Below are 27,555 nucleotides of genomic sequence, written 5' to 3'. Positions count from 1 at the left end.
TTACCTTCCAACAGACAGAAGCTTTTGCACTGGAGAAGTTTTACCGTTTCTCAGACACGGTAAATTGACTTTCTTAACTCTAAGTACAGAAATGTGGTCATCAATGAAAAGCAGTTAGCACATTCTGCACCAGGACAGTGTTTGGTGGGGAAACATAGCACCTCTCACACTGAAACTCAAACAAACACCATCCTCCTTCAGATAAGAATGATGATCTCTTTATCTAAGAACCCCAATCTTCCTTTACTAAATAAGAGGATATTCATAAATTACCTTTCAATTTATTAAAAGAATTCTTTTATTGTCCAAAATAATTTTAACTATATGTTGGAGGAGAAATAGTATGTATATTTTGTAGTAATCTCCATGAAAGGAACAATCTTCAACTTGTGCAAAATCAGTTTCAAAGTAAGTAGAAAGGTTATTCATGAAAACAGATTCTAAAATTAGCTGTATAAAAGAAATCAAAAGGTCCAGAAACTGCTTTGTGCAGTCAATGGAACTTTAGAAACAATTCTTACTGTTAAAATATACTAAAATTACAGCAAATGAAAACTGAGGTTTTAAAATTTTCTATTTATTTTATTTTTTGAGAGGCACAGTGATGGGAGAAGGGGAGAGAAAAAGAGGGAGAAAGAGAGAGAGAGAGGAGAAGGACGGGGGGAGAGAGAGAGAGAAAGAGCACTTCCAATCACTGATTTACTCCATTCAGGTCTCCCACATGGGCAGCAGGGACTCAACTACTGGAACCATCACCCGCTGCCTCTTTTGTGGAAACAATAGGGGGAACCTGAAATTGGGAGTGGAGCCAGGTCTCAAACCCAGGTACTCCAATGTGAGAAGTGAATGTTGCAAGTGGTGTCTTAACCACCAGAACAAATGTCTGACCAACAATTCCATCTTGATAGAAACATTCTTTGAGATTACTGAATAACAAGAGATCACAAGTATTCATGTCCAATAATAATAGCTAAGTATTTAGAAAGGCTAAAGTAGAGAGTATTGGTCATTGGTGATTTGACTTGTGTGCCCATATCATAATTAAATATAAATCTACCAAAGCCAAGGAATTAGCCTGTAAAATCATTTATCGATAGGCCAGTCAACTAATCTATAATTTCTGGGGCACAATGTCTTTTAAAGAGGCTCCCCATGTGATACCACAAAGGGCCATCAAAAACTTCATTAAAAATGTGTATTTTGAGGGGCTAACGTCATGGCTCACTTGGTTAATCCTCTGCCTTGTGGCACCAGCATTCCATATGGGTACCAGGTTCTAGTCCTGGTTGCTCCTCTTCCATTCCAGCTCTCTGCTGTGGCCCGGGAAAGCAGTGGAAGATGGCCCAAATGCTTGGGCCCATGAACCTGCATAGGAGACCATGAGGAAGCATCTGGCTCCTGGCTTCGGAATGGCGCAGCTCCGGCCATAGTGGCTATTAGGGGAGTGAACCAATGGAAGGAAGACCATTCTCTCTGTCTCTCTTTCTCACTGTCTATAATTCTAACTGTCAAATAAATAAATTAAAAAATTTTAAAAATTTTAAAAATGTGTATTTTGAAAAATATGCATAAATTTTAAAATGTTTTGCATTAAAATAAATTTATCTTTTTATTTCATTTCTGTGAACTTCTTGAAATGCTCTCAGACTATATACTCAAGATAAGAATTCCTACAAGAGACATAATGTTAAATGAAGCTTACCTTTTTAAAAGATTATTGAGGCCGGTGCCACAGCTCACTAGGCTAATCCTCTGCCTTGTGGCGCCGGCACACCAGGTTCTAGTCCCGGTCGGGGTGCCGGATTCTGTCCTGGTTGCCCCTCTTCCAGGCCAGCTCTCTGCTGTGGCCAGGGAGGGCAGTGGAGGATGGCCCAAGTACTTAGGCCCTGCACCCACATGGGAGACCAGGAGAAGCACCTGGCTCCTGGCTTCAGATCAGCTCAATGCGCCGGCCGCAGCGCGCCAGCCGCGGCGGCCATTGGAGAGTGAACCAAAGGCAAAAAGGAAGACTTTTTTCTCTGTCTCTCTCTCACTGTCCACTCTGCCTGTCAAAAAAAAAAAAAAAAAAAAGATTATTGAGACCCATTAATATTTTAAAGTCCTTAGTAGATACTCTTATCATCAAAAATCACTCAACTATTTTGTTTTGCTATTAAAATTATATATTGCTTCACAGCATATGATTTATCCTTTTTGTTTCCTATCCCAGAAAAATAATTTCACGTAATCTCTTTGCTTTTACTAGATTATCTTAATTAAATTTTTATTGCATGCAATTTAGTAATTATATGTAGTGTTTGCTATATATATATATAGACATACACACATACAAAATCTCCTTTTGGAATGAAAACCATTTTATCTCTAGTAACTAAATAGTTAATGTTTTAGAAACTATAGAAATAAAGATATTTATTTTATCAATTATTGCTTTATAAAGGACTCTGATGAAAAATGATGCTTACTTCATGGACATACTCAATAAATTCTGTCTTTTTTAAAGCAATACAGTAAAACATACCTGCTTACATTCATTAGAAAGTGTATTCATCTCCTTTATTTTTTAAATATGGTACACATTGGGCAAAGCTGTTGATAATTTCATGTTTTGAAAACAATTTCTTTTAAACTAAAAGCTTCTAGGTTGGACAAATTCATTTTTTAAATTATGAATTATGTATTTTGCTGTGAAACAATCTAAGGAATCTAAATCTGTTTTTTTTTTTTTTTTTTTTTTGACAGGCAGAGTGGACAGTGAGAGAGAGAGAGACAGAGAGAAAGGTCTTCCTTTTGCCGTTGGTTCACCCACCAATGGCCGCCGCGGCCGGCGCGCTGCGGCCCGCGCACCGCGCTGATCTGATGGCAGGAGCCATTAAGTCAACATAGCCAAAATTAGTCCACATACTGACCTCTGTCCTTTATTATCATGAGTGCCAATTTACTGGAATTTTACTCAGCACTCTAATTTGATAGAATAGACAGTATAAATAAAATAACCTCAGTATAGGAAGTTTGCAACAAGGGGGTATTACTAGGGAAGATTAACTTGGTTCAGCATGGACTTAAGCACTGTATATAATCTTTTATACTTCACTTTTTATTCTGTTAAGGTATCTTAGTATCCTTTTGTCTATTGTGAAAGAACACAAGTTTGCTCTTATACCCGAATTTCCCCACCCCACACTGTCATAGCCTGCTGGGTGCTGATCACCACTGCTCCATGCCATGGATGCTATCTCCAGTGCTGTGTATGTGTGGGTGGATGCATGAAATGAGAGTCTTTTGGAGAGAAGCTGCTATTCCCATGTATGATATCATTAGTTTAGTCCTAGAGGCTTATAGAGACATGCCAAAGTGTTTCTAAATGTATGCGATGTGGATTAAAGACATATGGATTAAATGGGATTGCTTTAGTGCATTTCATATAGCTTCTTCCACACTACAAATGATGATCTAATATATTGCTAAGAGGAAACACATTCACAGTTTTCCGGTATTTCTTTCCATCTGCTACCATGTATTAATTATTATCTATATATGCAAATGAAATAGAAATCGACTTTTAGTTGTATATTTGAGAAATGATGACCAATTACATGTTTTTGAGGTAAAAATACATTATTGACTGCATTTTGACTATGTATACAATATTATTATTTTAAAAACTTGTGTATTTATATGCTGTTTTAGTTTAAAATTAACTCATGATAACTTCAGGATAGAAATAATTGATTTTCTGCCCTGCACATTCTGTCAGCTCCATAGTCTTAGGACAAATACAGATATATAAGTACACTATTTGGGGAAGGGACAAGACCCTATAATTGAAAGCAGAATGGTACCTATATACACTAAATAATGTGATAATAATTCCATTCCAGGTCAGTTTACACTTTATTCTAGATTAAAGATATTCATTCAATAGATAAAATATTTCCTGAAAATGTCTTTGTTACCAGAGGAAAAGTAATTTCTCAAGAAGTTAAATTCAATTTGAAGGACCCACATTAGTGTATGAAATTAGGTCTTCTCAAGTATAACAACATTTATAAGATTTTATTAATTTTCTTGAAAAAATATTTAGAATTTTACATTAAACACAATTATTTCTTATAGCTATATACCAGCAGAAATACATGTTATCAGTTATTAACTTCCAAGCCATTTCTGAATTTAAGTTCAATTTGTCAAGCATAAAGTTAACAACTAACTCATAGCTAATTTATATGTCATCTACTATAAATGCATGATTCTCCTGGAGCTAGATTGCAAACACTTCTATATTAACAATTACCAGGATGAAACCAAGAGCTGAGAACTCAATCCAGATCTCCACAGTGGTGGGGACAATTATTTGAGTCATTACCTGCTACCTCCAAGGACAGGCGTTAGAGTGAGGTCGGACTCAAGAGTGGAGCCATGATTCAATCCTAGGCATTCTGATTTGAGATCCAGGCATCTCAGGCAGCATCTTAGCCAATAGGTTGAAGGTCTGTCCCTTTCCGTTTTTAAACAGGACAGTGATTGGTATAGAAATATAAAGCCAAATATTTTAACTTAGACTATTTCAGAAAAACAAATTTTAATTCACCAACTATTTTCTAAGATAATTTCTCCCAATAAAATAAACCATTGTTATGTTTATTAAAAGCTTTAAAAATTCATATGATTTAAATTCATGCAAATGAAAACTGACAGTTTAGTTTTCCTTCCTTAGTTACTTTCCCACTTGACAATCAAAGTATAAAGTTAAAGGAAATTATTTAAACAAGAAGAACTTTGGAGTAATCTACATAACACCTGATTTATACAAAAAAAGCCCTAATGGGACTTTATTAAGGCAGAAATGTTAGGATGAATATATTGTAGTTGTTGTTGTTGTATCTTACAGCAACTCAAATAATCAACATCTCATGCTGTTATACATGCTTACCATTTTGTTACCATTCAATGGCAATCCTCAAGCCTTTAGCACCTTTACATTCAAGTTCTGGGTTGTTTTTTGTTTATTTTTTTTTTTTTTTGTATTTTTAAAGACCAAAACCAAGATAGGAATTTAATTATCATCTCGCATGTATGCTAATACATTGTTTTGATGATAGTGATGAAGTAAGTCTATTGAGTGGCTATGTATCACTTTATTTTCTATCTCTAGCATTTCTAGTTATATCAATTGGTCTTTGGCATAAGTTTATTATTAAAATGAAAAAGCACCTAGAAAGTTTCACAATATGGTACTAATGCATAATTACTGAAACATTTTTCTTAGTTGTGAATTTAGTTTAAGAGGTCTTCCTATAAAAGAGAATTGTTCAGAAACTTAATAGCCTTTTACATTCTTCACTACCTAAACTTTTAACATGCTTTAAGCACAGTAAGTTACTTCTGGATAATTTAAGGTATTTCTTCAACTTTACTTTTATACTCAGCTATGTTCTTCAGGCTATATTTAGTTCATTCTATTTGGTTTTTATTACTCCCTGTATTTGGAATTATAAAGTGCCTTAATTTTCTAACCATTAAACATTAGTTAACTTGCATATAGTCTCTGAGTAAAATTTTAGGCATTTATTTTAATTCCTTTCATTTTGGCATATAATTCATTAGAACTTAAGTTGATATTTCCAGAAAGTTAAATTATCTCAAAGAAATATTTGAGTACTAATTAGAGTAAGGAATATCACTAAACATCTAAGCATATATAAACACAAGATACTTTTATGATTGGGTTATTAAAAGCAGAAAAACCATTTTAGTAATAAAATAATTAAATACATCTTCTAATTTAGTAGTCTAATAAGCTGCAAGAAAAACTTCATCCATGCTTAAAATTATTACTTAGATTGAGCTTTTCAAAAACAAAATATCCAAGAACTAATCCTTAAAAACAAACAGAAAAGGCCTGTGCCGCAGCTCACTAGGCTAATCCTCCGCCTGCGGCGCCAGTACACTGGGTTCTAGTCCCAGCTGGGGCACCGGATTCTGTCCCAGTTGCTCCTCTTCCAGTCCAGCTCTCTGCTGCGGCCCGGGAAGGCAGTAGAGGATGGCCCTGCACCCCATGGGAGACCAGGAGGAAGCACCTGGCTCCTGTCTTCGGATCGGCGCAGCGCGCCGGCTGTAGCGGCCATTTGAGGAGTGAACCAACAGAAGGAAGACCTTTCTCTCTGTCTCTCTCTCTCACTGTCTAACTCTGCCTGCCAAAAACAAACAAACAAACAGAAAAAAATTCCTTGAGCCTACTGTTGTCCAGGACCCTGCTCCCTTTCCACTCCCGGATGCCTGGGAGTGAAGAATGGGCCATGTTCAGGAGTCTTTTCATTGACTCCCCACTGAGCTTAGATTCTATTTTTGAAATAAACCTGATATGAGTCCACAGGCCTCATCCCATGGGCACACTTAAAATTCATGCTGTTTCATTGAATACATGTAAGATAGGAATTAGATTTATGCAAAATTCTGGTAGTCATATGGCAAAACCTATCTATTTAACGATAAGGTAGTAAGATCTAGAGGAGTGATGTCATCTTTCCAGTTTTTGCTGTTGATCAACCTAGTATAACAGTGCACAAGAGTAAGTCCACCCGGTGAACAGGCAACAGGGGTAGCCTATTATACATAGTATTTTAGGCTGGTTTGGTTACTGAGAGATTAAACAATCTAATAGAAAAAGTAATTAAAGTTGTTATTAGCATTTTTCTCTCATATTGTGTTTATAAGTAATAGAATTTTTAAAATTAAAATGCTAATAATATACTCAGGACAATTTGAGTGTCATTTCAGGTGTTTTCTGTGTTCTGTATTTTCTCTTACCCTAAAAATGCTTCAGATGATATAGTAATGTTTTCCTGGAATAAGAAATCAAGAATCAGAGAGTTATTTAGCTAAATTAGGGCTATCCAGAAATATCTGATAATAAATGATGAAACTGTGAAATTTATTAACTATAATAAAATATTTGCATTTTAAATCTCAAGCTTAAGTTTGGTGAAAGTTGTATTTTCATTTGGATAATTTTGTATATTTGGTACTTTGCAAAATATCTTAAAACAATTTGTTTTATACATATATTTTTATAATGCCAATTTAGAATTTGCTATAAGTTTTAGGACACAAATTCTCTCCAATACCTTGTTTCCTATTACATTGCTAGGAAATTTTTATTAAGATTAAAAATTTCTCAATAATTCTAAACCTAGTAAGAAAGTTATCAATGAGACATTTATTAATGAAATATATTCTAGATGCTTTTGAAAACAATAATGCATCAAATCAAGTTATATAACTTTTGGTTATTCAAGGTTTATTTCCTGACATATGGCTAGGTCCTTTAGTAGATTTAAAGATTTTTTTTATTCATTTGAAATGCAGAATTAGAGAGAGAGAGAGAGAGGGAATCTTCCATCTTCTGATACATTCTCCAAATGGACACAACAGCTGGGGATGGGCCAAACTGAAGCCAGGAGCCAGGAGCTTTTTCTAGGTATCCCATGTGGGAGAAAGTGGCCAAAACACTTGAGACATCTACCATTACTTTTCCTAGTCTATTAACAGGGAGCTGGATCAGAAGTGGAGCAGTTATGACTGGAACAAGCACCCATATGAAATGCCAGCATCCCAGGTGGTGGCTTTACCTACCATGCCATAATGCTGGCCCTTAGTAGATTTAAAAAAGAATAATCACCAAGTTTATAAGGATGGCCTTGCAAACATCCATACCCATAGTTGTAGAAACAAGATCAGGAAATAGGAATAAGTTAAAAATAGAATAATAGCTCAATACTAATGCAAAAGTCACTGCAAAGTATTTTCTTCATAAATGACTACTTAAAATGTAAATGAACAAGTGTTATAAGAATTCAGAAAATTTTAAAGCAGTATTAATTCATACTGACTAGAATAGTTAGAATTTCCCTCTTGAAAATTCTTCTTTCGTAAACTTTATTGTGCATTGTGATTATCTAAGAGAATTGTTAGAAATGCAGATTTCTGGGACAACCTAAATGTTAACAAGTAAAAATTTCTGTAATTAAGATTCAGAAGAATGGGTTTCGTAAATCTTTTCCAGTGATTCTGGGACAAGCGTAAATGTGGATCAGACTGAGAAACAGTAACCTCAACCATTCATCATTATCACATACATAAAGAATGATGGTGATTTTAAAAGTGTTATTGGCTTCTAAGCTGAATCAATACTATGTGAAGATGATTTAATATAAATTATTTGAATACATCATATTCTATTAAAACTAATATCCAAATGTGATGTAGCTTTGAGTTAAACAGCACCATACCTTGGTTTACAGGTTTTGTAGAATAATCATACATATGAGACAAAACTACACTTTAGATTCATATATAATTTACATAGTTTTATAGAAATATGGAAGGCAGGAGAGACAACAGCTATAGTATTTTCATCTAATTGAGAAGTCTTGCAGCTACTCAAGTATACAGGACTTTTTGTCCACTCACCAGTACCATACATGGCATGAATTGCTTCCATGTTTAAAGAAATAAATATGATATAGGCAGCAATGATCCCTTGGATCTGGAACCATTATATTAAGTAAGAAAAAACACTGTGAGATGGGAGAGCCATGTCACAGTGTTGCACTGCAACCAAATTCTTTCTAAAGGCATTCCTTCTTACTATCACTCACATCCACATGGTCTACACACTATCCAAGGAACCAACCAGCTTTTAATGCCTTTGTTATAGGTATATTAATGGCTCATTTCAACTTCTATTTAAGCCACCACTCTGTGGGTAGATGGAATAGGATAACCATGATTTTTCCATTCTAAAAAGGCTTGATCATAAGGCCACTGACTAGGGCCTAGCAATCTTTGAATATCCAGAGTTTGTTATGAGGGCAAGAATCAACTTTCAGTCCCATCACATATATTGCACTTAAGTCAACCAATTATGTAGATTTACCTTTGCTTTCTTCAACCAGTAAATAGTTGATTCGGTTCATGATCTTCCATCTAGGACATTCTACTGGTGAATTAAGTGACTGATTTGGCCTTAATGGCAAGAGAATCATTAGATTCAAACCTCAACTGGAGATTCTATTAGTGTATTGTCAGTTGACATTTATGGGGAGGCCATGCACTCGTTCAAAGTCACACACCTTAAGTTGTTCATGAGAATGTCGTTTACATTTTATCAGAAAACTTGGATCAGAATGGATTGTTGACCTGGTGGATGTCTCAGGCTTAAATATAGACTGAAATCCTTCATATTCCTTTAGACCTAAGGGCTATTTCTAGCAGAGCTTACCAGAATGCCAGCATGAGAGAGTTTTCTAGTCTGGAAGCATAGATACCACCTTAAAGTGCCACTATTGAACTCTTCTCAGAAATTCCAGTCTGCATGTGTTTTAGCAGCAGATGCCTCCACAACTTGTGAATTTTAAGGCACAGAGAGGGCATCTTGGTCTACTGTATGCCTCAGATCTCTTGCAGTTTGCCTCTGCTTCACTTTCAAATTCAGTCTTCTAGTCACTTTTATATGATGGGGTCAATAGAAGTCTAAAACGGACCCACTAGATTTCAAGATTGCTATATGCTGTTTTCCTCACAACTGCGTAGGAGAGCAGTTTGTGCTTTGGTGTTTTTTAACTATCTCTAGTGACTTGAGATGAGATTATTCCCAGAAACTTAACTGATGGAGCTGGTCTTTGAATTTTACCTAAATTAATCAGCCATTCTTACCTAGTCACATATGCCACTGCAGGTTTCAAAGTCTCCCAAATTTCTCTTTAAAGAGGAAAACTACTAAACTACTATTTATTACTAATAACATTATGTTTACCTTTTAAAACTTTGATTTATTTGTTTGAGAGACTGACCAACACACAGTCAGAGCTCCTGTCCATCGGTTCGTTGTTCTGAACATCCCTGAGCTGGGAGCCTGTAATGCAATCCAGGCCTCCCATGTGAGTGACAGGCTCTCAGTTACCTGAGCCATCATCACTGTCTCCCAGGGTCTACATTGGAAGGACACTATAGTCAAGAATTGGAGCTGAGGATTGAACTCATATACTCCAATGTAAAACACAGGTGCCTTAACTGTGGGGCTAATCATCTCCTTACTGGTTTACTTTTGACAGTAACCTAACCAAATTGTTTCTTATTAAGTTGACAATATGTTAGAGAATTTAGGTTTCCTTAGGTGTGGAAGGAAGATTATAATTGTGCCTGGTCCATATGAAGGTATACTTAGTGTGATGATTATTTTTGTACACTGGGATTAAAATAAAAGCATTAGTCAAGTTTAGTAAAATCATACCATTCTCTTTCATTCTGCTGAAATTCCTGAATGGTTTTGACCATGCCCAACACGGTAGAAGCTATTAGGAGTCAGTCAGCCTGAAGATCCATTTAGTTTTACCAGAAGCTAGACATGCTATTCTATACAGAATTAATGAGGACTAGAATCCCCGGTTTACTATTTCCTTAATCAAAAGTAAAAGTTCTCATTATCTTCTTGTAATCTTGTACTGATTAACATTTCTTACAGAGGGAGACTTAGACAATTTTAAGGGCTCCCTTTTCAGTACATCCAAGTAAAAATGGACTAAGGGATTACTGACTAAATACAGAAATGGCAAAATCCTCCACTCTATGTGTCAAACTGTTTCAATCACACATGGAGGCAAAGAATACAACTACTGGATATATCCTACTCATTTTTTCCTATTTACAGTTTTTTTTTTTTTTTGACAGGCAGAGTTAGACAATGAGAGAGAGAGACAGAGAAAAAGGTCTTCCTTTCGCTGGTTCACCCCCCAGATGGCCGCCACGGCCAGCACGCTACGCCCATCCAAAGCCAGGAGCCAGGTGCTTTCTTCTGGTCTCCCATGGGGGTGCAGGGCCCAGGCACTTGGGCCACCCTCCACTGCACTCCCGGGCCACAGCAGAGAGCTGGTATAACAATGATATCTATTATCACAGCTGACACTTCGCCCTTTTCCTGTTCCATCAGCACCTCTTTGGCTCTTCATATTGCTTTCTGTTTCCCAGCAGTATGACCATATCTTGTGCACTGGCATCTGGGAATCCCCAAAAGCTGTATTCACTGCCCTTGGCCATTGAACTTTAACTATACTATGGTTTGGGAGTCCCATTTTGAATTTTGGGCAAGGAGATCCTGGCCTTCAAGGTAATTTTCTATCAGCTGCCCTAACTGATGGAATAATTTTAGCAACCTATGTCAGAGCCTTTTTTTTTTTTTCCCCATTCCCCATTGATATCATTGGATTTAACTTTTGAGCTGAAAGGAACAGATATAACAGGATTCTAAGTGAGAAGCAACCAGCTGGTGAATCTGTTCCAGGAATCATTCACAGAAATCCTATCATTTTTTTTACTGTGTTCTCTCTGTGTCTTAGCCACCTAAATTGAGTTACTTGAATTTACCTCTGGCCATGATCATTCCTCTGATTTCCTTCTCATTAGTAAAATCCAACATGACAGCCACAACAGTAAATGTGCCTATGAATTTATATACCCTCTTGTCTTCCCAAAGGAGAGTCAGAGTCACATGCCTAAGGGAATCCTCTAGCCACACTGTCTACCGGAATGTAGGTCAAAGAATATGGTTTGGGTAGACTCAGTTCTGATTGTCAGGTGACCAGCTCTGCACTTAAACTCTATTCTCAGCTGGTGCTGCGGCTCACTAGGCTAATCCTCCGCCTGCAGCACTGGGACCCAGGGTTCTAGTCAGGGTTGGGGAGCCGGATTCTGTCCTGGTTGCTCCTCTTCCAGTCCAGCTCTCTGCTGTGGCCCTGGGAGTGCAGTGGGCAATGGCCCAGGTCCTTGGGCCCTGCACCCGCGTGGAAGACCAGGAGGAAGCACCTGGCTCCTGGCTTCGGATCAGCACAGCGTGCCAGCCATAGCGGCCATTTGGGGGGTGAACCAATGGAAGGAAGACCTTTTTCTCTGTCTCTCTCTCTCACTGTCTAACTCTGTCAAAAATAAAAAATAAAATAAAATAAAAAAACTCGATTCTAATATCATCCTTTCTTTCATCTCACAGTAGTCAGACGGTTTCCCTTCCCAGTATAGAGTCACAACACCTCACCTAGGCTTCACCTACTCCAAGGGAGTCACTGATATTACCCCTGCCAGTAATAAGCATTGACAGCAAATACTGAATTTTACAACTGAATTTTTGCAATGTCCGAAAAGCCTATAATTAGCTCCTAAGTCAATTAACGTAAAGGTCCAAGAAAACATGAATTGCCCAGATATTTGCCAGCTCTGCTCAGCAGTGACTCAGCTTCTAAATAATTGTTCAGTCCAATGTGGCAACCACTAGCTACATGTTGATACTGAGCACTATAAATAAATAATATGATCTTATACTCATAAAACTGCATATATGAAATTTGTTCCCTTTATATAAATTTTAAAACTTTAATAAAATTAAAAAGAAATACAGAATCTGAACTGAGATGCTTTATAAATTTAAAATGCACACCAGATTTCAATGACTTAATATGAAGAACAGAATGTAAAATATCTCTTCAATTTTTACTTTGAATAAATATTGAAATAATATTTTGGAGCCGGTGCCACAGCTCACTAGGCTAATCCTCCGCCTTGTGGCGCCGGCACACCAGGTTCTAGTCCCGGTCGGGGTGCCGGATTCTGTCCTGGTTGCCCCTCTTCCAGGCCAGCTCTCTGCTGTGGCCAGGGAGTGCAGTGGAGGATGGCCCAAGTACTTGGGCCCTGCACCCACATGGGAGACCAGGAGAAGTACCTGGCTCCTGCCATTGGATCAGCGCGGTGCGCCGGCCACAGCGCGCTGGCCGCGGTGGCCATTAGAGGGTGAACCAATGGCAAAGGAAGACCTTTCTCTCTGTCTGTCTCTCTCACTGTCCACTCTGCCTGTCAAAAATAAATAAATAAATAAATAATAAAAATAAAAAAAGAAATAATTATTTTGGAAATATTAAAGTTAGTTTTTGTTCTCTATGTAATGTAAAAACTATTTTATTGTTAACATAAAATTTGAAATTACACATGCAGCTTTCATTTGTTGCTCACATCATTTTTTTATGGGAAAGGGCTGTACTCTACAATAACTTCCATGATGACCTCCCCAGGTTGCAGATGGGTGACATCAAGATGAAATGCAATGTTCTTCCAAGTCACAACTGGGCTTTGTTAGGTCATGAAGCTGCTTGCTTTGCTCCCTGTTTCTCTTTCCTCCAACTGAAACAAGAAATTAACTGCTTCTTGAGCCACTTTTGCCTGAGATTTCTTCTATCAATTATTCATCTGCCAGTTTAATGAGTACTCCAATAACAGATTTACCCCCCCAGTTATTTACCTCAGCTGTCACTCTGATGTGATGGATCAGCATCTGATTCTCAGAATTCCCTCCCAGAACTTGCAGCTACATTGAATCCAAAATAGTCTGAAAGCCTGGTCAAATTTTCTCCACTGCTGATATTTGTGCTCAAACTGTCACTCAGAGAGTCTCCAAATACCAATAGGCTTTAACCTAATATTGCATTTACTAATATTATTGGTGAATGTGAAGTTGGAAATACACCAAGTCTGCAGCCTCTTCATCACGTGAGGACTCAATAGTTTCTAAAGTAACAGTTTGTTATGCTCCCTCACGACACAGGACATGTAGGTACAGTTCCCAAAGACAAAAATCAGGATGTATATAATTGTGTTAAGACAAAGAAGCCACAGACTTTGTTCTGAATCAAACTGGTATACAGTCCAGTCACATGGGTAAGAGATCTTAAGCTCAATGTGCACTGTTCACAATGCAGGTGTGATTTTTCACAGTGAATGCTACTACCCCCTATTCAGCTTAACTCTATTGTTTTCAAGGAAATGATGTTCAAGGAATCAGGGATCATTCTTAACAGTCCCGAAACAGCTCAGACCTGATGTTAACGTTTTACTCATAATTGAGAAAAAATTTAGTTGTTCCCTAAATATGTTAAATGGTAAAATACAACCAAGAAGAACTTAGTGGTTCCCTAAATATGTTACTTTTAAATGGATTATTTCTGTTTTGAGATGAGCAATAGGGGTTTTTAAAATTTTCAAATTAAATTCTCCAAAACAGATGGCTAGACAAGTAATCATTTAATACTGTCTTGCTAAATACATCTACTAGAATTCTGAAATCTTAGCATTTTGGTAATGATTTCTCAGGTTCTTCAACTACTATATCAACATATACAAATGCCCATTGAGATGTTGCTTTGGTTCTTTTTTAGTTGGACTTTTTAGAAGCACACGGGTTGACCTAGATTAATAGGTTATTTTATACTTCAGCATTCAACTGATTCACACACAATCTAGTGCAAATTACTCAGGTGACCAATATTTTCCTTTTTGAATATGAACACCAGCATGATTTACTATATAAGTGTAAGTGTAAGGACACCATTTCATCACTTACATAAGAACAGTGTAACCCCTAGCACTTTTTTATGATAGACAAAATCTTGAAGCAAACAAGTACATTTAACATTTTCATAGAAGTCAAAGAAATAGCAATCTAAATGTACATGGTCATAAGGAGTATTAGAAAATCAATTTTTAATTTATGCAAGATTGTAACAGAAGTCACAGGGAATATGGATTGTCAGCTTTTATTTCAAACTTATTTCCTCAGGACTCAGTTATATAAATTACCAATGAAATATTTCCCAATAATTATATCTTTTTGTTTTTCAGGTGGAAATACCTTACTTCAGTAATTTCCAAGAAACTATTTTAGACATAACTGAATCAACTTTGGTCATTTCCTCATTTTTAGAATTCAAAATTTATATTTTTATATAAATATTTTTATATTTTTATAGTATACTATATATTCAGCAGTTTTCACAGATCAAAAAAATGAGCCACTTATTTTTATCATATTACTGTGAAAAAGTACTACATACATACATGTGTGTATATATAATGCTACTTAGATATATAACAACTTTATAAAGTATTTTACTTAATTATACTTTAAATTTTTAGTTTTAGTATCAAAATTGGTTGCCATCTATGCCTAGATGAATGCATTAATAAACAATTCCTTAGAAAACTTAATTATAGATTATTGAATATAGTTTTTCTCTTTCATTACCACATATTTATTAATCTTTCCTTTAAATTTTGGTTTTCTTTTTGTTTACATATTTAGAAAATTCTATTAAATTGGCCACATTTAAGATGGTACTTTTAGAAGAATAAAGTTGTAAATAACTGTAAAATTTTATTTCTTGTTCTTGAAAAAAAATATGCCAAATTTCACTCATAGTTTCAACCAAACCAACACACTGGCAGAGTAATTGTATATGAACTAGTCTATGTAATGATCTTAGAGATCTTCCCAAAAGGGTTATTGTAAAACAGAGAAATAGCATGGGGTAAGGATAACACGGAGCAACCAGTGTTACTGTGCTAGACTATACTTGTATTTTCAAGAAATAGCTTGAAATTGTGGGAAACAAATATTAAAAGGTTTGCCTTTGTGATAAAGGAAAATTCAGTAAATGATACTTGTACATTCCTCTTTGGCACTTTATGTTTATCAATTTAGATACATAATGTTGTACATATGTATGTATGTATATGTATCTATGAAAGACAGACCGTGAGCATATATAACACAATATCTCAATAACTTTTTCTCTAATCTCTTCATTTGTATATGCTAAGAATATGTAGACAATATCAGATTTCAGTTTTTTCCATTAAGATATAGCTTTTGAGTTTTATATTTATAATTGGACTCATCAATAATGATATAACAGGACAAGTGAATAAAACATCACTGGGGGAAAAAGCAACTCATCTTTACAAATTATTCAGTTACTTTTTATATTAACATAAATATTTGTTATGATAATACTTAAATTATAATTATGAATATTCTGCTTTACATGTCTTAATCCATTACTAACAGATTCTCTTACATTTTTCTTTGACAGGATGATGAGGTAAGGGAAAGTCGATTCAACTTCACAGTCTATGCAGTGGGACCTTGTCTGCAAGCAAGAGATGGTGTGACTCCAAAAGGCCCAAACCATGCTGTCCAGGTAACGCCAAAAAGCCCCGATGAAATGAGGAAGATCTTTATTGACCGGGCCAAGAAGATTGACACCATCTCCCGAGCCTGCTTCCCATTGGCCTTCTTGATTTTTAATATTTTCTACTGGGTTATCTATAAAATTCTTAGGCATGAGGATATTCATCAGCAACAAGATTAGGTCTCTAGGGGCACATAAGTGCAAATGTTCAATTCAGAAGAAAGTTTCCCTCTGGTGGATGTGTATGTGTGAGTGTGTGTGTGTGTGTGTGTGATACAAATAACTATTATAATAAACAGCAAATGGGGAAGGACCTATTTTGATTAGTTATGTAAAATCATGAAACAGATTAAGATTCTTTAAATTGACACAAAATATATATTATGAAGATTATATTTCGTATTAATTCAAGTTCTGTTTTTTCATAGTAAATCATATAACTCGAAGCTTTACTGCCAATGTGTTTCTATGTTACATCATACAGTAGCAAATGTGAAAACTACTTTGTAATTCCTTGATTTTTAACTAAATGATACTAAATGTTACAGATGCAAGATCTGCACAGTAAATTTTATCAAAGGGAAGAGGAGAAATAATGCAGGTAACAAAAACTAATACCTGGAGATGTATAACTATTTTCTTATACTGTAGTTACAAAATAGGAAAACAATTTATTGGAAAACTCATTCATATTACTAGAGGATTGTACATGCAAATAGAACCAATACATATAATAATTAAAATGTTCAAATTAGAAGATTAAAAAACAAAATGTTTATTATTTAGAATATTTAATCTTACTATTTAGAATTCTAAATTTCCATCTGTGGAAATTTTTAAAAGAAATGACTTAAGAAATCAGTTATATAAAAAATTTGCTTTTCTTAAATTTTGTATCTCTGGAAGTGAAGACAGTATGCTGAAAACATTATTATTCTCAAATAAGTATTACAACAATCTATCTATTTCTAATTATTGCCAAACACTGAAAGATTCTAACCAGCATTGTTATTTTGTTATATTTTTAATAGCTGCTAAATGTCTGTATGTGATTATGTTTAATGCTTTGATATAATTGAACAAATTTCAGTAAGACTTTTATATTTTAATTTAGAATGAGGCTTTAAAATTCAATGTAATTAAAATATTTACATTTTGATAAAAATGAGTTCAATGGAAATAAATAATGATTCACCAAATATTTTAATAACAATTTTTGCATCAAAGTTATATGGTTCAAATGTGTATCTCCAAACGTAAGGAGGGGAGATTTTCATTCTAAAATATATAAATAAGTTAATTCTATAAAGCTAGGAATATTTTATCTATGAATTAATAATTTCAAAATATAAGCTATCCACAGGTGTGAATATTTTAAATTAGATTTTGACTTAAAATGCATCCAGAACCCATGAGACTATTTCAACAATAGTAGGGCATTAGCTCATTTTTACAGCATAATCAAGTGCAATGTATGACACAGTTACTGGTTAAACTGAATCAGATTCTGATTCTTTTTCAGTTTTTCTAATTTTTAGATTATTTTGCCAGTAATGATGTATTTGAAAAAGTTTTAGAATGCATTTAGATATTTTAATTACTAGTCAGATGCATCAATAGGTAACTCATTATACCAAATTATTTACAGATAAAAGTATGAACATTTTTTAAAAAGTAGATGTATGATAGAAAAATTAGCCAGTTATTGAATGAGATGGTACTATTTTCAACCTTCTGCCACTTTCAAAAGAAAAGCAAGAACTGCCACTTAAAGTTGAAAAATTTCTTGTTACTGTATTTCCAATTGTAATTTTTAAAAATAATTTTAAAAATATGCATTCAATCATTTTTACAACTATAAGACTAAATTTTCTTCCATTATAAGTAATTTAAAACAATAGTATCAGGAAAAAATATCTCAGTGTTAGGCATTATTGCAAATACCACTTAGACACTTTGAGGATTGTGCAGTCAAGAGTTAAACTTGTACTTCCTCATTTGGTGTACATGAACTAAAACTGTGGAACTATTCATATATCCTTATATTTGATATTAGAGAAAGACATGTTTGTGTTCCCTGAGAATTAGATGGAGGGTTAAACAACAATAAACTACATCATTTCAACCTATCTCTGAAAACTTGAATACAATTTTCTGTATGTCACATATATTACTTCAAAAGTTCTCCAACATTGCTTGAATTATGTAAATTCTGCCAGAGGGAAGCAGAAGTATAATGAACATAAGCATGAATATTCACAAAAGAAACTCATGGATATCATTTGTTGTTATGGTTGAGGATATTAAAATTCTGTCTTTTAAAACCTGAACTTGAAATGTAAAAAATAACCACCATGAGACAACCTGGCAACAATAAGATTGGTACAGTAGAAATCTCCCTATCTCAAAAACATTTTATTTTCCTTAGTCAAAATTTTGCTTTCTTGTTATACTTATTGCTGTCTTACTACACTAAGAAAGTACTTTCTTCACTCTCAAGGCAACAAAGACAAGGTAAAATGGCTGAATTTCAAATGTCTAAAAGAATATGTCTCTTGTAATGAATTCTTACAGACCTTTAGGAATAGGAAAACTACATTGTATGTACTAAGCTCATATAGTATTTGCCACAATAAGCCCTGTGTCAAATCAGAATATTTCAATAAAATACCAGAGAGGGAGCATTAGCCTCACAGTTAAGATGCTCACCTAAGTGTGCATGAGTTCAATACCCAGATCAGGCTCCTGACTCCAATAGAGCCAATATAGATCCTGTAAGCACAGTGGTGGTTCAAGAAATTGAGTTCCTGCCTCCCATGTTGGAGACCTGCATTGTGTTCCTGATTCCTTGTACCAACCCTGCCGAAGCCCTTACCACTGCAGGCATTTGGGGAGTGAACCAGTGAATAGGAGCTCTCTCTCCCCCTCTCCCACTATCTGTATATTTCTCTCTCTCTCTCTCTCTCTCTCTCTGTGTGTGTGTGTCTGCTGCCACTTCTCTCAAATTAAAAAAATAAATGGATAAAAAACATTTAACATTAAAGAATACTACTAAAATTGAGAAATTTTAAGTTTTGCATATATACTACCACACACTTATGTTGAAATTTAATGTGGATATTCTAAGCTATTTTCAAAGAGCCACATTAGAAAAGATAACATCTTTGTGCATGCAGATTATAACACTTTTTAACAAATAATTATGTATCAACCATTAAAATATTTGGTTCTATACCATTTGAAATTTTAGGAAATCATAATAGCATACACATGCTCTTTATTCTCTTGCCCAACAATAGAAGTGGACTTAAACTATAACAGGGACCTAGAACTTTCTTTACTATTTAAATTAGATACAAGAATTACTATAGATGCAAGAACGCTAAGGACAATAAAATTTCTCAAGCCTTTCTGGAAGTTTCTCCATGCCATTTAATTGGAGAGTCCATGCAATTCTCAGCTCTTTTATTTATGTACCCAAGATAAGAATACGTGTATTGAGTTTATGAGTGTTCCAGGATCTTATAGAAGGTAATGGAAATTACAAAAATATGTGGAAAATGAACCCAAACATTTAACAAAAGACCAAACTGTTAACTACGTTAGCACTCTCTGCAATTTAAGCAGTAATAATATTTGAATAAAATTAGGTATGCCTGTCATATTTTCATACATGTTTTCTGAATGTTCTTCATTCCATTTTTAAAAATACACTTTTCTATTCTTAACATGATTCATCTCAACCCGTTAGTTACTTGGGAGAATTGAATGTCAATATTGGCAGCTAAATTTTCCTTTCACCTGTAAGTACACATTTCATGAAATGAACTTCAGAGTACTTGAGACTTTGCAAAATTAAAATAGGAGATAATTTTAATATTGAATGTAGGAAACTGGCAATACTGGAATCCACAAGTGTCTACTAATGACAACACAGAGCACTCTAAGAGCAAAACTCAGAGAATGAAAATGTATATAATGATCCTTGGACAGATCAGCGAGGTCATGATGTCTTCACTCTGAAGTGGAGTTCATAGACTTTACAATATTGATAATAGCACAAACTCTCAAAATTAATCAGCATATGACATCTGTATTTTTCAACTAGTTAATGTTAGACCATTAGAAAAAAAAAGCAAGCCATTTCAAGTATCCAGGTTAAACATATGTAGTCACTCAGTATTCATTGAAGCTAGCAAGGCAAAGACTATAAAATAAAGGACTTAATCTACCAATTAAGAGGATGAATATAAGTTCTACTCAAAATGCAATTTAATTTTAACAGTCTATTCAAGGTAAACATTACCAATAAAATATAACCTATAAACATGGTAATTATCTTATTTCATTGAGAAAATTAGGAATTATTTTAGTGACTTAAATAATAGTTTCTGTATCTTGCAATTGCAGGCTTGTCTTCTGAATTACACCCACCAATTACACACATAATTATATATCTTGTTTGTTAAATTAGGTATTCAATTTTTGAACCAGTCATTTTATGTCTGAACTTGGTTTCCAAACTGAATTGTGAGCTGTTATAAAGATATTGAAACTTTTAGCAGTTACCTCTCACAGACTATAAACATTATAGTTACTGGCTCTATGTGCATTTCAGAGAAGAAAACATAATTGTTTACATGATAAACTTAAATATTGCTTGTAACTAGAACTAAAATTGATCTGCTCAAGCAAAATGCATTTCTTTCTGGTGAATTTCATTTGAAATTTTGACAAGACTATTTGCAGAACAATGAGAAGTGGAATGGTCTATGAAGATTAGACTTTTGAAAATGACTTAAACATTAATATAATGAAAACTGAATCTTATTCTCTGTAGTGCCTTCATAATTGCTTCATACATCCTCTATTAAAAGGCACAATTCCATTCATAGCACTGTAGGAATAATTGTAACTATTTCAGTGGTCATTGAATAAGAAATAACTTCTGACTAAGTACACAATAACTATCATAAAAATTATATATGGATCACTGGAAACTTAAGGAGAAATAATGATATTTTATTTTAGACCTTGAAATTTATGAGCTCAACACTCTAACATTTAAAAGAATACTAAAAAATAGACCAGGAAATTACAGTCTGTGGATATAAAAAACTCCAATGCTTTTTAATACTATGAGTGTATGTTAGAAGACATAGTGTGTTAAGGAAAACAGATATCTGTTTTGCTGAATGCAACTAAAATACTCACAAAACCCTCTGCACTTTGAAGAGACTTTACTCAGTAGATGTATTGTTTTTAATTTTTAAAAAGTATTCTCTTTTCATTTATTTGAAAGTCGAAGAGCCAGAGACACAGAGATAGAAATAAATCCCATCTGTTTATTTTTTTTAACTTTTATTTAGCAAATATAAATTTCCAAAGTACAGCTTATGGATTACAATGGTTCTCCCCGCCTCCCATTACTTCCCTCCTGCCCGCAACCCTCCCACCTCCGGCTCCCTCTCCCATTCCATTCACATCAAGATTCATTTTCAATTATCTTTATATACAGAAGATCAATTTAGTATATATTAAGTAAAGATTTCAACAGTTTGCACCCACACAGAAACATAAAGTGTAAAGTACTGTTTGAGTACTAGTTATAGCATTAATTCACATAGTACAACACATTAAGGACAGAGATCCTACATGAAGAGTAAGTGCACAGTGACTCCTGTTGTTGACTTAACACATTGACACTCTTGTTTATGGCATCAGTAATCTCCCTAGGTTCTTGATATGAGTTGCCAAGGCTATGGAAGCCTTTTGAGTTCACTGACTTTGATCTTATTAGACAAGGTCATAGTCAAAGTGGAAGTTCTCTCCTCCCTTCAGAGAAAGGTACCTCCTTCTTTGATGGCCCGTTCTTTCTACTGGGATCTCACTCACAGAGATCTTTCATTTAGGGTTTTTTTTTTTTTTTCCCCAGAGTGTCTTGCCTTTCCATGCCTAAAATACTCTCATGGGCTCTTCAGACAGATCCGAATGCCTTAAAGGCTGATTCTGAGGCCAGAGTGCTGTTTAGGACATCTGCCATTCTATGAGTTTGCTGTGTATCTGGCTTCCCATGTTGGATCATTCTCTCTCTTTTTTATTCTATCAGTTAATATTCGCAGACACTTGTCTTGTTTATGTGATCCCTTTGACTCTTAGACCTATCATTATGATCAATTGTGAACTGAAATTGATCACTATGACTAGTGAGAATGCATTGCTACATGCCACCTTGATGGGATTGAATTGGAATCCCCTGGCACGTTTCTAACTCTACCATTGGGGTAAGTCCGAGTGAGCATGTGCCAAACTGTACATCTCCTCCCTCTCTTATTCCCACTCTTATATTTAACAGAGATCACCTTTTAGTTAAATTTAAACACCTAAGAATTATTGTGTGCTAATTACAGAGTTCAACCAATAGTATTAAGTAGAACAAAAAAAAAATACTAAAAGGGATAAAGTATTAAGTTGTACATCAACACTCAGGACAAGGGCCGATCAAGTCACTCTTTCTCATAGTGTCCATTTCATTTCAACAGATTTCCTTTTTGGTGCTCAGTTAGTTGTCACCGATCAGGGAGAACATATGATATTTGTTCCTCTGAGACTGCCTTATTTCACTCAGCATGATGTGTTTCAGATTCCTCCATTTTCTTGCCCATTTGCTTATTTACTACCCAAATAACCATAGTCAGAGTTGGACCAGATCAAAGTCAGGAGCTGGAAATTCAATCTGGGAAGCAGTGATCAAATACTTGAGCCATCACCTGCTGCCTCTCAAGGTATGCATTAGCAGGATTTTGGAACTGAAAGCAGAGCTTGGACTTGAACCCAGCCATTCTAGTGTGAGATGCAGGGGTCCCAAAACAGCATTTTAACTGCTGTGCCAAATGACTATCCCGGATACACTGGTTATTATTTTCTTATTCCTGTACTAGAAATAATGGCAAAATATAGCAGTCTCATATATATATATATATATATATATATATATATACATGTAGTCATTATTATATAGCTTTTCCTGAAGAAATAAGTGATGTACACTGTGAATTGTATTAATTCAAATAATAATTCCCCTATAAAACATGTTGTTATTAAAAAGTGGACTTCTGTAAGAAGACAGTTGCTATTCTAATTTCTTAGTTCCTATTCTTATCTTAGAAACTAAGTATAAATATTCTTGTACAACAAATATACTTAGAACTCATATGTAAACCATAACCCCTACAATTTAAAAATAATTAAATCAGGGAAAATATCCTGGAGAAGTTGTTCCTAGAAATCAAGCCAAAAGATAGAGAAGTTCCAAACTAATAGCTAGGAACCCTTACCTATTTTTTCATCTACCTATTAAAGATGTATTTATTTATTTGAAAGTCAGAGTTACACAGAGAGAGGAGAGGCAGAGAGAGAGACAGAGGTCTTCCAACTGCTGCTTCACTCCCCAGTTGGCCACAATGTAAGGAGCTAAGCTGATCCGAAGCCAGGAGCTAGGAGCTTCTTACGGTTCTCTTACATGGGTTCAGGGGCCCAAGGACTTGAGCCATCTTCCGATGCTTTCCTAGGCCATAGCAAAGAGCTGGATTGGAAGTTGAGCAACCAGGATTAGAACCGGTGCCCTTATGGGATGCCGGTGCTTCAAACCAGGGCGTTAACCTGCTGTGCCACAGCACCCACCCCTATTTTTCCATCTGCATATTTCATCCTAATGTTGCCTCCATCACTTTTCCTCTGTTACATATGTATACACAGGTTTCAGAATTGTTCCCACCAAAATTAACATATCTTCTAATTCCAATTTTGAGAAATTTTGGTAGTACCCTCATACACACACACAAATACACTTAGAATTTTATATAGTCTATAGGATTAAAATTAGATATACAAAAGAAGTCATGTTCCTTAACAAAAGGTCATATTCCTATGATATGTATTTTTTGTTAAAGATTTCTTTTATTTATTTGAAAGAGAGAGTTACAGAGAGAGGTAGAGACAGAGAAAGAGAGAGGTCTTCCATCCACTCGTTCACTCGCAAATTGGCCGCAATGGCTGGAGCTGCGCTGATCCAAAGCCAGGAGCCAGGAGCTTCTTCTGGGTCTCCCATGTGGGTGCAGGGGCCCAAGCCATTGGGCCATCTTCTACTGCTATCCCAGGCCATAGCAGAGAGCTGGATCGGAAGAGGAGCAGGCGGGACTAGACCCGGTGCCCATATGGGATGCCAGTGCTTCAGGCCTGGGCGTTCACCCCCTGTGCTACAGCATGGTCCCCCTAAGATATGTACTGTAATGTAAATAACTTTTAATGAGGAATATAAACAGAGCAGATGTTTGATTTGGTCATGTTATAACTATGAAAGCATGAGATTTTGCCTAAAATAAAAGCTCTCTGGATCAAATCTTTTCTCTTGACTTTAACATGGTATTTTAAAACACTATCTGAACTATTGTTAAAGAATAGGTGAATATTTTCCAGTTCTTCCAAAAAACAACTAGTAATATTTGATGTAGTTTTGTCAGTACTTTTTTATAATTCACAGATAACCAAAATAAGAGGAGAATGCTAAAGGTAGAGTGTTATGGGGGGGAAATAAATTTTACCTCTGACTGTGTGTCAGAATCCCTTATGTATTTTTTTTTTATTTGAAAGAGAGACAGAGGGAGGGAAGTAGCGTAGAAAGAGGAAGGGACAGGGAGACACAGGGACAGAAGGAGGGAGGAAGAGAGAGATCTTCCCATGCTGGTTCACTCCCCAAATGCCTATGATAGGCAGGGGCTGGAACAAGCAAAATCCAGCAGCCTAAATTCCATCTGGGTGAATTCCGTGAATTCCACCATGGTTCCACATGGGTAGCAGAAATCCTACTACTTCAGCCATCACCTACTGTAGGGTGTGCATTATTAGGTAGGTATAATCAGAAGAGGAGCTGAAACTGGAATCTAGACTCTGATATGAGATGCAAATGGCCCCAATGGTATCTTCATCACTAAACCAAAACTGACTTCATCCTTTGCCACACATTTTTTTTAATATGTGGTGTCCAATGTAGAAAGTTATTATTCAATTGCTTACAAAATAAATATTCAATGAGCACTTTATGTGAGCCTGACAATGTGTAAGTGCTGAATTCGGAATCTTTGGAGTAACATGTGAAACTCTTCATTATTGACAAAGTTTGACAAGAAAATTGATGTAAGCAGGCAAGTAATCCTCAAAAAACTTATGTAAATATATTATGGGAAAAGTATACATGGATTTCATAATTTTGTGCACTAAAATAAACATCTTTTAATTGCATTTATCCACATAATTTCTAAAATTCTAGTTGAGAATAAGTCTATTTTAATGACTTGATACTTTTAAAGTTATATAATTTTTCATCTCTTCAAGCAAACATTTTAGTTGTCTGTCATTTGTATTCTAGAACTAGAAATAAACCTTTTATTTCTTTCTCCTGTTGTCACATTTTTGCTATCCTACCACATTCTCCTAGTACTTGTATAGCAACAGGTAGCTTATGACTCTGGGGATAGCTTGCTCCATTATAGCATAGCTTTGTGTGATAAAAAGTTCATCTTCAGGCTGGTGTTGTGGTGCAACAGATTAAGTCACCACCTGTGATACCAGCATTCCATGTGAGCAGCGGTTCAAATCCCAGGAATTCTACTTCCAACCCAGCTCCCTTTAATGCACTGGGAAAATAGTGGCAGATGGCCCATCTACTTGGGACCCTGACACACTTATGGGAGACTTAGGTAGACTTCTAAGTTCCTGGCTTCATAATGGCCCAGGCCTGGCCATAGCAGTCATGGGGAGAACGAACCAGAAGATGGAAGATTTCTTTCTTTCTGTCTCTCCCTCTCTGTAAAACTGTCCTTCAAATAAATGAATAAATCTTTAAGAACAAAGTTAATCTTTATCAATAAATGACTTTTACTTCATAAAATTCCAAATACATCTATCCAATTCCCATTAGACAGCCCATCAAACAGTTTCTAAAACTACCCCCATATTTAAGCTAAATCCATTCAACTTTTCAATACTTTCTTACTAGCTTTATTCTTTTTTAAGACATTCAAAAGAGCATTTTACATGATAAACAATATTTTCAGATTTATAAAATAAAAAACTATAATAAATAATTATAAATTGACTTTTTAATCTAATTAAATTATTTGCAGTAAATCTAAATGTCTTCCTGTAATTGAGCAATATTTTAGGTACTTAAAATCTTATTTCAGATATGAAGATATTATATAAAACTACAAAATAATGTAAATTTTAGAAAAACTATCACCTAGACATAATATTTTTGGAATAAAGTTATAATAAAATATAGTGAATTCATTAAGTTGTTTTAATAGTGGATTTTCTCTGAGGTGGTTTCAGCAAAGGTTTCTTTGGGGAACTGCACTTGCATTTGCATTATCTAGCCTAGCTTGTTAATATAAGTGAAGAGGTAGAGCTGAGGATTAAATGCCAAGAAAAGTTTCATATATAAATCTACACTTGAACATGTTTGAATAATTTTGCACTCTGTCACTTTTATCTCTGAATTATGCAATAGCCATTCCTTAAGTTTGTATTTTAGTGTATGGTAGATGATAATGTGGGAAAGCACTGAATGAAGTACCTTGACATTCTGTGGGTATTGTGTAACGTGCTATGGACACAAAACAAAAAGAAAATGTGCCATATATTTTCCATGAACCATCTTAACATGATACACAGTGACTTTAACATTAGTGAAACAAGATGTTTAAAGGTCTACCAAAAACAAAGGATCATTATTTTATGATCTTAATTATTTTTCTGTAAAAACATGTCTTCCTAAATCTGATGTCTGAGTCTGTCTTTCTATCCATACTGATGTCATATATTTTCAGGAATTATACTAAAGATAATGTTTTTCATTGTATTATCATTAGCTCAGTTCTGCAACTAATAAATTCTCTTATCAGAGTTAACTTGTGAATAATGTTATTTATCATGTAACTAGATAATTTGATCAAAATCAATAAAAATTAACACTTTTCAGGAATATAGATCTCTCTTGTCCAAATTTTTTAAAGATCAAATTTGATCAAAGGGTTATGTTGTTTTTTCCAAAATATTTCTTACTACAGTTCTGTTCTGATGGAAGATAGTGTATCTTGGGTTACAAAAGCCTGTGTTATCTCACTAACAGATGCCATAGTATGTATCTTCCATTAGAGTAAAAGTAGATAATGAGGCTCGTGAATAGAGTCTCTGTACTAAGGGATAAAATGAAAAAAGATGTGTAATCAACTTAAAAATGATTTGACATTATTGTATTACTTCTATTTTCTGCACAAAAGACTTTTCCCTAACATTTGTGTTTTGAATAAACCATTTTTTCTTTACATATCTATAGACAATGTTTCAAAAGGAAATGCTGATTTTTTATGTCTGCAATTTAATATGCCTGTTTTCCTCCAATTAGACAGTTTAGTGAAAGTATGGT

General features: G+C 34.9%; 1 protein-coding gene across 2 annotated transcripts in view; it reads left to right on the top strand.

Moving 5' to 3' along the window:
• The window catches only part of GLRA3 (glycine receptor alpha 3), a 175,247-nt gene extending 148,113 nt beyond the window's left edge, over positions 1–27,134 (top strand). The window contains exons 9-10 of one of the 2 annotated variants that reach the window (XM_051832423.3): positions 15–59; positions 15,969–27,134. In XM_051832423.3, the coding sequence (XP_051688383.1) occupies positions 15–59; positions 15,969–16,247 (324 nt within the window). In that variant the 3' untranslated portion in view covers positions 16,248–27,134. The remainder of the gene's footprint in view (positions 1–14; positions 60–15,968) is intronic. The other variant, XM_051832426.3, reaches the window with a different exon arrangement.
• The last annotated feature ends 421 nt before the right edge of the window (positions 27,135–27,555 follow it).

This window comes from Oryctolagus cuniculus, chromosome 2 (assembly GCF_051225735.1).
Source record: "Oryctolagus cuniculus isolate XC-2025 breed Fujian yellow rabbit chromosome 2, ASM5122573v1, whole genome shotgun sequence".
NCBI lineage: Eukaryota > Metazoa > Chordata > Mammalia > Lagomorpha > Leporidae > Oryctolagus > Oryctolagus cuniculus.
Note: the sequence above shows the minus strand (reverse complement) of the source record. Positions and strands in the feature narration are given on the sequence as shown.